This window comes from Oncorhynchus gorbuscha, linkage group LG07 (genome assembly GCF_021184085.1).
Source record: "Oncorhynchus gorbuscha isolate QuinsamMale2020 ecotype Even-year linkage group LG07, OgorEven_v1.0, whole genome shotgun sequence".
Lineage (NCBI taxonomy): Eukaryota > Metazoa > Chordata > Actinopteri > Salmoniformes > Salmonidae > Oncorhynchus > Oncorhynchus gorbuscha.
In genome coordinates this window covers 22,981,686-22,998,148 of record NC_060179.1, presented here as the reverse complement: position 1 = coordinate 22,998,148, position 16,463 = coordinate 22,981,686, and the positions used below count along the sequence as shown (strand labels likewise).

Genomic DNA, 16,463 nt, shown 5'->3' with positions numbered 1-16,463 from the left:
CTCCTCCTGTGATGTACTGTGCCGTACACACTACCCACTGTAGAGGCTTACGGTCAGATGCCGAGCCGTTGCCATAACAGGCAGTGATGCAACCGGTTAGGATGCTCTCGATGGTGCAGCTGTAGAACTTTTTGAGGATCTGGGGACCCATTCCAAATCTTTTCAGTCTCCTGAGGGTGAAAAGGTTTTGTCCTGCCCTCTTCACAACTGTCTTGGTGTGTTTGGATCATGATAGGTGATGTGGACACCAAGGAACTTGAAACTCTCGACCCGCTTCACTACAGCCCCGTTTATGTTAATGGGGGCCTGTTCTGCCCGCCTTTTCCTGTAGTCCACGATCAGTTCCTTTGTCTTGCTCACATTGAGGGAGAGGTTGTTGTCCTAGCACCACACTGCCAGTTCTTTGACCTCCTCCCTATAGGGGGCCCCAGTGTTGAGGATCAGCGTGGCAGACGTGTTGTTGCCTACCCTTCCCACCTGGGTGCGTCCCGTCAGGAAGTCCAGGATCCAGTTGCAGAGGGAGGTGTTTAGTCCCAGAGTCCTTAGCTTAGCGATGAGCTTCGTGGGCACTATGGTGTTGAATGCTGAGCTGTAGTCAATGAACAGCATTCTCACATAGGTGTTCCTTTTGTCCAGGTGGGAAAGGGCAGTGTGGAGTGCGATTGAGACTGTCATCTGGATCTGTTGGGGCGGTATGCGAATTGGAGTGAGTATAGGGTATCTGGGAAGATTCTGTTGATGTGAGCCATGACCAGCCTTTCAAAGCACTTCATAGCTACTGACATGAGTGCTACAGGGTGGTAATCATTTAGGCAAGTTACCTTCGCTTCCTTGGGCACAGGGACTATGGTGGTCTGCTTGAAACATGTAGGTCTTACAGACTCAGTCAGGGAGGGGTTGAACATGTCAGTGAAGATAATTGCCAGTTGGTCCGCGAATGCTTTGAGTACACGTCCTGGTAATCCATCTGGCCCCGCGGCTTTGTGAGTGTTGACCTGTTTAAAGATCTTGCTCACATGTTATTCAGGTGCAGCGAAATGCTTATGTTTCTAGCTCCAATAGTGCAGCAATATCTAGCAACACAGTAACAATACACACATGATCCAAAAAGTTTACAAATATTTGAAATATCAGAAGAGCAATATCAGAGTCTAGATATAGTTGTATAGGATAAGCCATGACTACAATACAGTATATAAATATAAAGTGGGTAAAACAGTATGTAAACCTTGTTAAAGTAAGTCGCTCTGGATAAGAGCGTCTGCTAAATGACAAATGTAATGTAATGTTAAAGTGACCAGTGTTCAATGACTATATACAGTGCCTTCAAATATTCAGACCCCTTGATTTTTCCCAAATTTTGTTACGTTACAGCCTTATTCTAAACTTTATTTAATAACTAACAATCCTCAGCAATCCACACAAGATACCGCATAATGACAAAGCGGAAATAGGTTTTTACCCCGAGACTTGATGCTGTAATTGCTGTCAAAGGTGCTTCAACAAAGTACAGAGTAAAAGGTCTGAATATCTATGTAAATGTGATATCATTTTTAATTTTTAATAAATTAGCACAAAAAAATGTCAAATCTGTTTTTGATTTGTCATTATGGTTTAACGTGTGTAGAGTGATGAGGGGTAAAAACAATTTAATCCATTTTAGAATAAGGCTGTAATGTAACAAAATGTGGAAAAAGTCAAGGGGTCTGAATACTTCCCGAAGGCACTGTACATGGGGCAGCACTCGTCCATAACCCAAAATATGAGGTTATTATGTTGTGTAAGTTGTTTAAGTTTTATTCACCATGGGCATTTTGCATAAGTGCATTTTCCATAATTCTTTGGATATGTAGTCAGCGTGATACGAATTACGAAACTCTTTCTTGCGATTCCACTGTCCCTTAGCAATTTCCGTACATGCAACTTTCAATCAAAATGGCGGCTTCCTATAGCGAAAACGTGAGTTGAGCTTTATGTTTTTCGTTTTATGTCAAGATTTTGGATATCTCTTTAAACGTTTCAAGATTGTTACCCTTATTGCTGCCATATCTCATGATTGAACACACCGCAATTATCCAGACACTTCATACAGGGCGCGCCATAGCTAGTTATACATAGCTAACAAATTAGCTTAGCTAGCTGTACTAGTTAACTATGGGACAGTGTTTGCCTGGGTTTACCAACTTCGAAAGCAGTACTTATTGTAATATTTTGATTTGCTATTGTCTTTCAGGATTTGATTGACAGTGATGGCCCCAATGCTGTGCGGCTGTTGAACAGTCTTACTGAACAGGTTAGGTTCAGAATACAGCTAGCTACAGATTTGACACCAGATAATGAGATATAACCAAAGATTTGTGGCATCCATTACTGAGCGTTAACGTTACAGGTTTGCCTATGCCAAACGACCTATACTAAACGTCTAAATTGTCTGTGACCAGTTGCAGGTGTTTCTTTTACATTTCGAAAAGGCTCCATTATTAAAATGAAAATTTCGCTTCAAGAAATAATCCAACAATGTGTACACCGCCATCTTGTCTATTTCAAATATTCTCTCATTGATTGAGGCAGGTGGGTCCACCACAAAGTGCTGCATGTCATGATGACACTCCCCTGTCTCGATCAATGAGAGATTTAAAATTGACAAGATGTCTGCGTACACTTCATGGAGCAAACATTTTTATTTATTTTAGAACCACCTGCAACTGGGCACATACATTTTAGAAGATTCAGTTGAAAATATATGAGAACGTTTTGTATAGGCAAACCTGTAACGTCCAGTAATTGATACCAAAAATCTTTGCTAATATCACATTATCCGGTGTACGGTCTGTAGTTATAATTCAGCTGGCTGTTTGTCTTCTGTAGCTTCCTTGCTAATGATGTGACATAGCTACGGCAGTGTTGTTCATCAGTCATATCTATTACTAGTTACTGAGATCTATTACCAGTCACTCGGATGTTTAAGGTCTGTCTGTACACATTCAATCCTAGGTGGCATCAGTTACAGGGCAGGTTCGAGATTTGTTAAAGAGGGTCCAAGGTGGAAAATTCCAAACATCCAAGGTAAGTACTATAATAGGATTCACTCATATGGTCACATGAACAGGAAGCATTGTCTCGCTCAAATGCTTTATGCAAATGTACATTTCCCACTCTTTTGTAGGGATTGTCTTTCCTTGACCTTAGATATCAGCTGCTGCTGTTTTACCTGCAAGATGTCACTCACCTGATCAGTCTTAAATCAGAGGGTGGTAGTGTGAAAGACAGTGGCGCACTTCACAGACTGGTCACCGTCAGAACAGTAAGATGCCCTTCATTGCTGGTCACTACATGTTGTACCACTCAGTGTGTGGGGCTGTGCATGTGCAACCTCTCCCATTTTCATCATCCCAAATTCAAATTACTGTTGACTTTTTGCATAGTCTTCTTGGTCTTGTTTGGGCTCATGAATGCCATCTTGGACCTCTGTTGCTATATTCTAACTATTGTGTTGCTCTACTAGGTTTTAGAGAAGATGCGCCCTCTGGACCAGAAACTGAGATATCAGATTGATAAATTGGTGCGCACAGCAGTGACTGGGAGCTTAGGTGAGATGTGATATTGAGGAACGGAAGCAAGTCTTTAATTGTTATGAAAAATGTATGTACTAATCAGAATGCATGTGATATACATTCCTTGATTGTATTGTACATTTTTTATTTTGTAGGGGAAAATGACCCATTGCAGTTCCGTCCCAATCCGGATAACCTTGTTAGCAAAGTAAGCACTTCTCATCTCTTGGCATCCCTTAGTCTATGTTAGATGAATACAATTATAAACCGGGTAGTTTGACTCCTGGTTGCTGATTGGCTGAAAGTCGTGGTATATCAGACATAATAAACTAGGTGGTTCGAGCCCCGAATGCTGATTGGTTGACAGCCGTGCGTGGTATATCAGACCATATACCACAGAATTGACAAAAGATGTATTGTTACTGTTCTAATTACGTTGGTAACCAGTTCATAATAGCATTAAGGCACCTTGGGGGTTTGTGGTATATGCCAATATACCACTGCTAAGTGCTGTATCCAGGCACTCTGCATTGTGCATAAGAGCAGCCCTTAGCCACGGTATGTTGGCCATATACCACATCCCCTCGAGCCTTATTGCTTAATTATATTATTATTATTAATTGTGTTCTTTGTTCCCTATCACAGAATGAAATCTGGTTTGCACCACAGCTTATGAATGTCTTTAAAAAATGTTTTTTTTAAATTCCATAGCTAAGTGAATCAGAAGACTCGGGGGATGAAGATGGTGGAGAGAAGGCTGAAGGCGCTGAGAAAAAAGTGCCATCTAGTGGCAAGAAATATGTTCCCCCCAAGATTGCTCCAATGCACTATGGTAATGTCAAATATAAATTGTTTTTTAAAATCTTCCTCTCTGTTGAATCGTATGTACAACCCCCCCCCCATTAAAAATGCACCCAAAGCTGTCTTATTTCTGTGATGGATGATATTACAAAACCATTGCTGTGATATATAAGACCTCTTTACTTGATCAACAGAGGGAGACCTGACCGATGCAGACAAAAAGAAGGAGCTGGCGGACAAGCAGAGGCGTGCCGCCCTCCGCAGCTCTGTGATCCAGGAACTCCGGCAGCAGTACAGCGACGCTCCCGAGGAGATCCGCGAGCACAGGGACTTCCAGACAGATAGACAGAGCCGAGAGCAGCTGCACAGGTCCGTGTTGTCATCATCAGACACATTGATCACACAATCATCAATTAGATGATTGATTTGTGACTCATTTAACTGTCTAGTACTACAGTAGTTTGAGCCCTCTCATTTGGAGGGAGTCCCTTCATGTATTTATTTTCTTCCTTTAGGAAAAACTTTGAGGAGTCGATGATGGTGCGTCTGCAAGTGCCCCGAAATGAGAGAAGTGCTAAGAAGAGAGGAATGCTGGGAATGTCTGGTCAGCTGAGTGGCATCACACGGTTCAGTGACATCACAGCCCTGACGGGCGGAGAGGGACAGGTGAGTTGGACACATTTACGTGACACACACCAGTCTTCTACAGGTCACATTCCTTGCTGACATGCAGTGATTAAAAAAAATATATATATATTTAACCTTTATTTAACCAGGTAGGCCAGTTGAGAACAAGTTCTCATTTACAATTGCGACCTGGCCAAGATAAAGCAAAGCAGTTCGACAGATACAATGACACAGAGTTACACGTGGAGTAAAACAAACATACAGTCAATAATACAGTATAAACAAGTCTATATACAATGTGAGTAAATTAGGTGAGAAGGTATGTAAAGGCAAAAAAGGCCATGGTGGCAAAGTAAATACAATATAGCAAGTAAAACACTGGAATGGTAGTTTTGCAATGGAAGAATGTGCAATGTAGAACTAAAAATAATGGGGTGCAAAGGAGAAAAATTAATTAATTAAATACAGTTGGGAAAGAGGTTGTTTGGGCTAAATTATAGGTGGGCTATGTACAGGTGCAGTAATCTGTAAGATGCTCTGACAGTTGGTGCTTAAAGCTAGTGAGGGAGATTCCAGTGTTCCAGTGTTTCCAGTTTCAGAGATTTTTTGTAGTTCGTTCCAGTCATTGGCAGCAGAGAACTGGAAGGAGAGGCGGCCAAAGAAAGAATTGGTTTTGGGGGTGACTAGAGAGATATACCTGCTGGAGGGTGTGCTACAGGTGGAAGATGCTATGGTGACCAACGAGCTGAGATAAGGGGGGACTTTACCTAGCAGGGTCTTGTAGATGACATGGAGCCAGTGGGTTTGGCGACGAGTATGGAGCGAGGGCCAGCCAACAGGAGCGTACAGGTCGCAATGGTGGGTAGTATATGGGCTTTGGTGACAAAACGGATTGCACTGTGATAGACTGCATCCAATTTGTTGAGTAGGGTATTGGAGGCTATTTTGTAAATGACATCGCCAAAGTCGAGGATTGGTAGGATGGTCAGTTTTACAAGGGTATGTTTGGCAGCATGAGTGAAGGATGCTTTGTTGCGAAATAGGAAGCTAATTCTAGATTTAACTTTGGATTGGAGATGTTTGATTATGGGTCTGGAAGGAGAGTTTACAGTCTAACCAGACACCTAAGTATTTGTAGTTGTCCACGTATTCTAAGTCAGAGCCGTCCAGAGTAGTGATGTTGGACAGGCGGGTAGGTGCAGGTAGCGATCGTTTGAAGAGCATGCATTTAGTTTTACTTGTATTTAAGAGCAATTGGAGGCCACGGAAGGAGAGTTGTATGGCATTGAAGCTTGCCTGGAGGTTAGTTAACACAGTGTCCAAAGAAGGGCCGGTAGTATACAGAATGGTGTCGTCTGCGTAGAGGTGGATCAGGGACTCACCAGCAGCAAGAGCGACCTCATTGATGTATACAGAGAAGAGAGTCGGTCCAAGAATTGAACCCTGTGGCACCCCCATAGAGACTGCCAGAGGTCCGGACAGCAGACCCTCCGATTTGACACACTGAACTCTATCAGAGAAGTAGTTGGTGAACCAGGCGAGGCAATCATTTGAGAAACCAACGCTGTCGAGTCTGCCGATGAGGATGTGGTGGTTGACAGAGTCGAAAGCCTTGGCCAGATCAATGAATACGGCTGCACAGTAATGTTTCTTATCGATGGTGGTTAGGATATCGTTTAGGACCTTGAGCGTGGCTGAGGTGCACCCATGACCAGCTCTGAAACCAGATTTCATAGCAGAGAAGGTATGGTGAGATTCGAAATGGTCGGTAATCTGTTTGTTGACTTGGTTTTCGAAGACCTTAGAAAGGCATGGTAGGATAGATATAGGTCTGTAGCAGTTTGGGTCAAGAGTGTCCCCCCCTTTGAGGAGGGGGATGACCGCAGCTGCTTTCCAATCTTTGGGAATCTCAGACGACTCGAAAGAGAGGTTGAACAGGCTAGTAATAGGGGTGGCAACAATTTCGGCAGATAATTTTAGAAAGAAAGGGTCCAGATTGTCTAGCCCGGCTGATTTGTAGGGGTCCAGATTTTTCAGCTCTTTCAGAACATCAGCTGAATGGATTTGGGAGAAGGAGAAATGGGGAAGGCTTGGGCGAGTTGCTGTTGGGGGTGCAGTGCTGTTGACTGGGGTAGGAGTAGCCAGGTGGAAAGCATGGCCAGCTGTAGAAAAATGCTTATTGAAATTCTCAATTATGGTGGATTTATCAGTGGTGACAGTGTTTCCTATCTTCAGTGCAGTGGGCAGCTGGGAGGAGGTGTTCTTATTCTCCATGGACTTTACAGTGTCCCAGAACTTTTTTGAGTTAGTGTTGCAGGAAGCAAATTTCTGCTTGAAAAAGCTAGCCTTGGCTTTTCTAACTGCCTGTGTATAACGGTTTCTAGCTTCCCTGAACAGCTGCATATCACGGGGGCTGATTGATCATATAAGATATATATGCCATTTCGCAGCTGCTTTTATCCAAAGCGACTTAGTCATGCTTGCATAATATTTTACATACAGGTGGTCACAGGAATAATGGGCACACTTCAGATTTATTCTCCACTGCTGTGTTATGTTATTAATATATTTCAAAGTGTTGATATAAACATTCTCTGTCCCTCCCTCCAGGACACGGATAACCCTGGGCCCAAGAAGAAGAAGAAGAAACTAATGAAGAAGAGAACTAAAAGAAAAGGTGAGCCTGAGTTTTATTGACATCATTGAATATGTTTACATGCACAGTATTAATTTGATATTAATCTGATTATGGCAGTAGGCAGATTATGCAATAGTCATGTAAACACCTTACTCTGCTTATCTTAATATGCGTATAGTCAAAAACGAAGTAAGCATACACTGATTTAAAACAATTTTTCGAATGATTAAGACACATAAACACCTTAATCGGCGGTCCAGCGGTGTATTTGATCTGCGCATGTGCTGAGCGAGCTTCCCTCTTTAGTGCGAGTGAAGTGTTTGGAACAATTGAATGCATGTGTTTTTGAAGTAGTTTTCACATACAAATGTTATATGTCCGAACTCCGATTCAAATATGCTTCCCAAAAATAACATGGACGCTGTGGTAGAACGTTTATTTTGGTTGGTTATTTTATGCATTTATCAGAGTGCCGTCAAATTCAAATTAAAACATGTTTTATTAGTTGCATACACATATTTAGCAGATATTGCAGGTGTAGTGAAATGCTTGTGTTCCTAGCTCCAACAGCGCAGTAGTGAAATGCTTGTGTTCCTAGCTCCAACAGCGCAGTAGTATCTAAAAATTCACAACAATCTAAAAGTAAAAGAATGCAATTAATAAATATATAAATATTAGGACAAGCAATGTCAGTGGCATGGACTAGTATACAGTATATACCTATGAAATTAGTAAAACAGCATGTAAAAACGATTAAAGTGGCCAGTGTTCCATGTCTATGTATATAGGGCAGCAGTCTCGAAGGTGTAGAGTTGAGTAACCAGGTGGTAGTCACTGTCACAAGCCGGCTATGTTCAGGGCAGGGTACTGGGTGGAGGCCGGCTAGTGATGGCTGTTTTTTAGTCTCTCGGTCACAGCTTTGCTGCACCGACCTCACCCTCTGGATGATATGAGGGCGTACAGGCCATGGCTCGGGTGGTTGATATCCTTGATGATCAGTAGCCTGATTTCAGACATGTCCATGTAAACAGGATTATTAGGGAACTCGTTTTTCTTGCAAAGCATGTAAACGTTAATTGAACTACTACTAATCTGACAATCAAATTGTGTGCATTGCATTTAACAGTACTCATTGTCAGGCCATCAGTGATTTTATTTTATGTTAAATTTTGTATTCAATTGATTCTCAATGTTAGACCATTTTACAATGACTTGGAGTGCAGTGATTATGCATCGTTAGTTAATCAACATTGTTCTTTGCCTGCAGCTTTCAGAAGATAGGATCACAAATGGAATCCTAAAACCACAAAGCAGGATGAAGAATGGTGATTTAGGCTAAATGGGACAATTCACTTTGAAAAACTTTTCAGGATTGTTTTGTGATTGTAGGTGCTTAAACCATGTGTATTATAAAGGAGAATTTCACCCAATGTGTTTTCTTTCTTTGATATTATCATTAGTTCTTGTTTGACAGTCAGTCCTGTGTGCATTTCAAGATGATGCTCCAAAACATTTGAATATGCAAATTTCCCCCCATTTTGAATTCACAGGGCAGATATGTTTTCCTTATTGGGCATCAATGGTGACTGGTTAAGCCACACTTTCTGGACAAGGGATTTTTATTTTAAACAATGCAATTTAAGGACAATCAAACATGGTCTAATAGAATATGGTTAAACATTTATCCAAACTGAATTCACTCTTGCTCAAATTCAAGTGTATTGTTTAATTACATTAACTCATCGTCTACTGCCCATATTTTGTAACATAAGAGGCTATTGGATAGATAAAACAGTAAAAAAAAAACAGAACACAATCCACGGTCACTGTGGCAGACAAAATACAAAAGTTACATTTTTTGCAGAAGCAGCACTCAGTAAGTGCATAAAATATTTCCAGTTTTAGCGGAGACAACTAGCAAATTAGTTTCACAGCACCTTACATGTATACATACACTTCCTTAGTCACCCCGTTCACTCTGTCCAGTTTGAAATGTAGTGGAGACCATCAAACCTGGGCTTTCTGTTAGAGGTCATAGGTGAGCTTTTCACGAGGAAGAAAGTCAATCCACATTTTAAATGTAGGAGAGGAGTTAAAGCCCACAGTAAGATAATACATTTTTTGCCATAGTATGTGATAATCAAACACTTTCACATTTTCATTAAGATGATCGAGACACTGGCTTATAAACTGTACATCAAAATATTTTCTGTGCAGCAGTATGTATAGATTGCCAAAATTGGGTCATCTCTACAACTCCAATACATGCATATAAGTTCCACTTTCAGAGATACGTCATTTACAATCAGGAGAAATTTTGAATTTTATGGCATTTTTACTTCCAAGTATTTGATTGTTTCTTCCTAAGCTAATAAAACCTCATTCACTGCTTAAGTAAGGTTTATTTTACATATAACACGTACATGGTATGCTCCACAAATACAAAAATGCAATTTGCCTTGAAGTAAAATGTGTAAATTGTTAGAATAGTCATTCTAACTGAGGGTGTTAGGCACCTGCATCTTAATAAGGGCACTGGAAAAGATCAAGGTCACTGTTTCTTGTCTGTCCTATCCATGTTCACGAAGCATCGTCCTGCCTTTCAGGAAGAAGCTTACTCTTTTTGCCAAAATCAAGCATAAAAGTAGAAACTAGCGATTTAAAAACAGCAGCAGGCCAACTTTACTTTCTCAAAAGAACTGTAATTGTAATGTCAAAATGAAGATTTCAGCCTAAATAGACATACACAATATTAATGATTTATCATGAGGGCCATAAACAATACCTACTAATGCTTATTTATACTGCCAGAAATATTAAAATGAGGGCACACCTAACACAGTACAAATAACTTATTTTTTAAAATAAAAAAAACATGTTTTCCCCTTTTCAACAGAAGTGGTGGAATAGGGCTTGAAATGCTTTTCTAAATATAGTAAGCAAAATAAACAATTTACTATATTTAACCCTAACTGTAAAATACATCATACTGAATGACAGTACAAAATTGGCACCATTTCATAACAGAAGACTTTTATGGAGCTAGATAGCCAAAAGGTTTAACGTACATATTGTTTGGATTTTAAGAAAAGCCATGCGTGAAATGTAGATGTGTTACGATTATGGACTAACATGTTAGGCTTGAACAAATCTTGTTGCAATTCTGACATATAATAATACCTAGTTTTGGAATTTTCCTCTCACCAACAAAGTACACCAAACGGCCTGTTAGTGCTACTCGAATGAGCATAACATCGTATAAAAAAAAAAAACAGAAGTCAAGGAAAGAGGTATCCTGCACATTTTCAGGTTAAAAGTCTTGTTTCTCTAATAGTCCTCAGTTGTGTTTACTCCACATTTAGGTCACTAAATGTGCCTAGTTCTCTCCAGACCTGACTGCCCTTAACCAACACAAAAACATCCTATGGCGTTCTGCATTAGCATCAAACAGCCCCCATGATATACAACTTTTCAGGGAAGCTAGAAACCAATACACACAGGCAGTTAGAAAAGCCAAGGCTAGCATTTTCAAGCAGAAATTTGCTTCCTGCAACACAAACTCAAAAACGTTCTGGGACACTATAAAGTCCTTGGAGAATAAGAACACCTCCTCCCAGCTGCCCACTGCACTGAGGATAGGAAACACTGTCACTACCAATAAATCCACTATAATTGAGAATTTCAAGAAGCATTTTCCTACGGCTGGCCATGCTTTCCACCTAGCTACCCCTACCCTGGTCAACAGCACTGCAACCCCGCACAGCAACTCGCCTTTCCCATTTCTCCTCCCAAATCCAGTCAGCTGATGTTCTGAAAGAGCTGCAAAATCTGGACCCCTACAAATCAGCTGGGCTAGACAATCTGGACCCTTTCTCTCTAAAATTATCTGCCGAAATTATTGCAACCCCTATTACTAGCCTGTTCAACCTCTCTTTCGTGTCGTCTGAGATTCCCAAAGATTGGAAAGCAGCTGCGGTCATCCCCCTCTTCAAAGGGGGGGACACTCTTGACCCAAACTGCTACAGACCTATATCTATCCTACCCTGTCTTTCTAAGGTCTTCGAAAGACAAGTCAACAAACAGATTACCGACCATTTCGAATCCCACCATACCTTCTCCGCTATGCAATCTGGTTTCAGAACTGGTCATGGGTGCACCTCAGCCACGCTCAAGGTCCTAAACAATATCTTAACCACCATCGATAACAAACAATACTGTGCAGCCGTATTCATTGACCTGGCCAAGGCTTTCGACTCTGTCAATCACCACATCCTCGGCAGACTCGATAGCCTTGGTTTCTCAAATGATTGCCTCGCCTGGTTCACCAACTATTTCTCTGATAGAGTTCAGTGTGTCAAATCGGAGGGCCTGTTGTCCGGGCCTCTGGCAGTCTATTGGGGTGCCACAGGGTTCAATTCTTGGACCGACTCTCTTCTCTGCATACATCAATGATGTCGCTCATGCTGCTGTTGAGTCTGATCCACCTCTACGCAGACGACACCATTCTGTATACTTCTGGCCCTTCTTTTGACTCTGTGTTAATCCTCCAGACAAGCTTCAATGCCATACAACTATCCTTCCGTGGCCTCCAATTGCTCTTAAATACAAGTACAACTAAATGCATGCTCTTCAACCGATCGCTGCCTGCACCTGCCCGCCTGTCCAACATCACTACTCTGGACGGTTCTGTCTTAGAATATGTGGACAACTACAAATACCTAGGTGTCTGGTTAGACTGTAAACCCTCCTTCCAGACTCATCAAACATCTCCAATCCAAAGTTAAATCTAGAATTGGCTTCCTATTTTGCAACAAAGCTTCCTTCACTCATGCTGCCAAACATACCCTTGTAAAACTGACCATCCTACTGATCCTCGACTTCGGCGACGTCATTTACAAAATAGCCTCCAATACCCTACTCAATAAATTGGATGCAGTCGATCACAGTGCCATCTGTTTTGTCACCAAAGCCCCATATACTACCCACCACTGCGACCTGTACGCTCTCGTTGGCTGGCCCTCGCTCCATACTTGTCGCCAAACCCACTGGCTCCAGGTCATCTACAAGACCCTGCTAGGTAAAGTCCCCCCTTATCTCACCTCGCTGGTCACCATAGCAGCACCCACCTGTAGTATGCTCTCCTGCAGGTAAATCTTTCTGGTCACTCCCAAAACCAATTCTTACTTTGGCCGCCTTGCCTTCCAATTCTCTGCTACAAACTGCAAAAATCTCTGAAACTGGAAACACTCTCACTAGCTTTAAGCACCAGCAGTCAGAGCAGCTCACAGATTACTGCACCTGTACATAGACCATCTATAATTATTTCTATCTTTACTTTGCACATTCTTCCACTGCAAATCTACCATTCCAGTGTTTAAATTAAATGTTTTACTTGCTATATTGTATTTACTTTGCCACAATGGCATTTTTTGCTTTTACCTCCCTTATCTCACCTCATTTGCTCACATCGTATATAGACTTATTTGCTACTGTATTATTGACTGTATGTTTGTTTTACTCCATGTGTAACTGTGTTGTTGTAGTACGTGTCGAACTGCTTTGGCCAGGTCGCAATTGTAAATGAGAACTTGTTCTCAACTTGCCTACCTGGTTAAATAAAGGTGAAATAAATGTAATGTAATAGATTTGTTTGCCAGTCTAGATAGCGCTAGCTGTATTATACCTACAACAGGAAAGCTCCAGGACGCTAGGTGTATCTCTTTAAAAAAAATGTTTTTTTACATATATTTTTTATTTATTAACAACAAATCAATACATAAAGCACATGAGGGAACACAAGCATACATAGATTACAAACAATGGACAATCGAACTAGGGGGTACAATATCACATTACAATTACACAAGGACCTTAAGGGACATGCATATACCTACAATTTTAACAGCTTTTTTGTTAGTAGAGCATTTAACAGTCTTAAACTACATTTCAATTTCTTTTTGTAGGATACGAAAATGTGGTTTTCTGTTTGTAAATTTACATTTGTGTATATGAAATTTGGCCAAAAGAATAATGAAATGAATTACATAAAAATGATTCCGCTTATTTCGATTGTATGTAAAGAATCCAAACAGTACATCTCTCCACAATAGTGTAAAATCTTCATAAATGTGTTCAATTATAAACCTACTGATGTCTTGCCACAGTTTTCTTACATGCATACAATGCCAAAAAAGATGCACAACTGTTTCTGGGTGGTCATTACAAAAGGAGGAATTTGAGTTGATGTTTTCCTTAAACTTCTTCATATAGTGGTTGGCAGGATAATATTTATGAATAATTTTAAAGGAAACTTCCTTAATTTTGTTAACAAGTAGGTATGTTTGTGGCAACATCCAAACTTTTTTCCAACAGATATTATCAATAATTCCATTCCAATAAGGCATGACATAAGGTATAGATACAACATCCTGCTGAAACAAGGATCGTATCGCTCTGTTGTTGAATGGACCAAAAGAGAAACAAATCTTTCCTACTGATGAGTCAACAGGGTCAATAGAAGGTAGGCTGGGAGGATCAGGTCTTGACATGTTCCTGAATAACATAGCAACACCTGAGGGAATGGCATCTAAAACAATTGCAAAATCTTTAGGTGTTACAGGGACCTTGTAAAGTGATAAGAATTCTTTAACTGAATAAAAGACCCTCTGCATTTACCAGTTGGCTCACCAATAGGATATTATTTCTGAACCAATATTCTAAAAACAGAGAGATATTTTTATACAACGCTAGATGTATCTCCACAGCATGGGCATAAATCTGGGTGACGTAGACATCCCCATGCATGCACTTGATCAAAATATGACTAATTCAATATTGCACCATTCCATTCTTTGGGCTCTGCAATCATAACCAGTAGTATATACCAGGAATAATGAAACATTCACTAAACACCCATTATTAATCTATGAATTATGACCACTGGTGTCTCTATAGATTATTTAAAAAATGTATTTCATCGTTCAATCTTGCCAAATCATATTCTGTAGGATTTAATATGAATTTTAAGTATTTTGACATTAATATGGATCGGGTCATAAACATCTGAGGTTAAACGTAGGCTAAATCTGGCAATCCCACACTTTACAATATCTCTGCTGCAGTGGTTTTAGGTAGTCTCCGTATTTGCTTTTTCCTCCATCGCGACACTGCTTAACCGTTGAAGAGCTTGTGATTTCTATGCAGCACCATGCGCCTTCCGAAAAGCACCCCTCATCTTCAGAAGATGCCCTTCTGGAGGCATACAGCCAGTCATTATTCCCTCATTTTGGCCTATTTGCCAAATGAAGTGCAGAGCATGCATGTGTGCAACTCACTCCAACACATGTGAACATTTAATTATTCCTTCATTCAAGTCAGTCATCCATTGTCATGTGTCTGAATGGCAATAGGAACGAAATCAAAGAGAATGGAAGTTATTCATGTCTATTGAAATCCATGTGTGTATTCAAAATTATCCAAAAGTTAGTTAGTCTATCACTTTAATAATTCAAAGTTCAATTTAGGCCTATTCAAATAAAATTGTAGGCATTGCAATTTTTCTATTATTTTGGGTAATAGTGTCTTGACGAATAACAACTCCATTTGTGTTTAACTTTTTATTATAGACCCTAGCTCACAGGCCTCTAAATACTTAAGAAAAACAGTTGAAAAAGCACATGCAGTGGCTGATAGTGCAAACAGATCTGGCAATAATAGGATCGTCTTGACCATGTGTGACCACTTGGCTATTTAGCTCAGTTCAGGTTTTTGCCAAGACTTCATATTTTGTTTTCTCATGTATTGATATAGCCTCTACGTGGTGGGGTTGTGCAATGCACTTTCTTGGTTACTACTAATGTAAACGGCTATAACAAGCCCACATACAGTGGAATTCACAAATACAAAATGCCTCATTTGAGCCCTACAGTTTTTGCTTCCAAATACGGGAAAGTGTGATTCATCAGGTTACATGATCACACCAACCCACGAAGCTATGAAATGATGCAATTATATGGCCATTAACAGTATGGCATATTTATATAGTGGAATAGACAGCCTAAATCATATTTACTTTCTTTTTTGCAGCTCAGGCGGTTATTCTAGAAAAGGCTCTTCTGTGTCTTAATAGTATAATTCGCATAGGTAATTTGCTTAACAAGACCCAAGCCTATACTACGCCATCTACTGGTATAACATCGTTATTCAATGCCATTCTAAAACAAGCTCTAGACTTATTTTGAAAATGAAAACCGGAAGCTGCAAAGAAACTAGCTTCTAAGCTAGTTGCTTGACTAGCTAACTTCGCTTAGCTACGTTCGGTTAATGTCATTTGCAGATGCCACATTCCTGACACGTTTGTACGTATAACAATTATGTAAACAAGTAAAGGGAGATGTTAAGTAATAATTGAACGTGTAACATCAAACTGTTAATTCATAGGGTTTGTAAGTTTACGTTTCACGCATTTATTTTCTTACGCTCCTAACAATTTCGGTATGTTCTATTTGTGGCAGCAATCTGGCGCCATCATGTTCTGCCCAGCGTCCTCTGAGCCACACATACGCTATTCAAATGCCTGGCGACTCGTTACAACTTCAGTTTTATGCACGACATGATTATATTATTGTGTAACCAACAAAAGGTGGCATTATTGTATTTTTTCACGTTGAGATCTAAATCCTTCCGAGAACACCACAGCGAGATTATACTACTTTTGCTACAATCGCTAGGGTCTCCCGTTTCATATGCGGTATTGTAAACGAAGTTGTGAGGATCACAGGCAGAGGAAATGGATCCTTTGTCTGGATACGACAAAATGTGACGTGACGCGACGCATTGCAAAT

At 40.5% G+C, this 16,463-nt stretch overlaps 1 protein-coding gene across 2 annotated transcripts; it reads left to right on the top strand.

Annotated features, from left to right (window-relative positions):
- The first annotated feature begins 654 nt into the window (after positions 1 to 654).
- Positions 655 to 9,050, top strand: ngdn (neuroguidin, EIF4E binding protein). 2 transcript variants are annotated; one of them, XM_046355861.1, is made up of 12 exons: positions 678 to 706; positions 1,906 to 1,959; positions 2,234 to 2,293; positions 2,995 to 3,066; positions 3,167 to 3,304; positions 3,506 to 3,590; positions 3,710 to 3,762; positions 4,266 to 4,386; positions 4,550 to 4,724; positions 4,871 to 5,021; positions 7,593 to 7,659; positions 8,888 to 9,050. In XM_046355861.1, the coding sequence occupies exons 1-12, from the start codon at positions 695 to 697 to the stop codon at positions 8,899 to 8,901; spliced, it is 1,002 nt and encodes a 333-aa protein (XP_046211817.1). In that variant the 5' UTR covers positions 678 to 694; the 3' UTR covers positions 8,902 to 9,050. The 2 variants fall into 2 exon arrangements, with proteins under 2 accessions (XP_046211818.1, XP_046211817.1); XM_046355862.1 differs by lacking the exon at positions 1,906 to 1,959 and having other exon boundaries at positions 655 to 706.
- Positions 9,051 to 16,463: the final 7,413 nt, after the last annotated feature.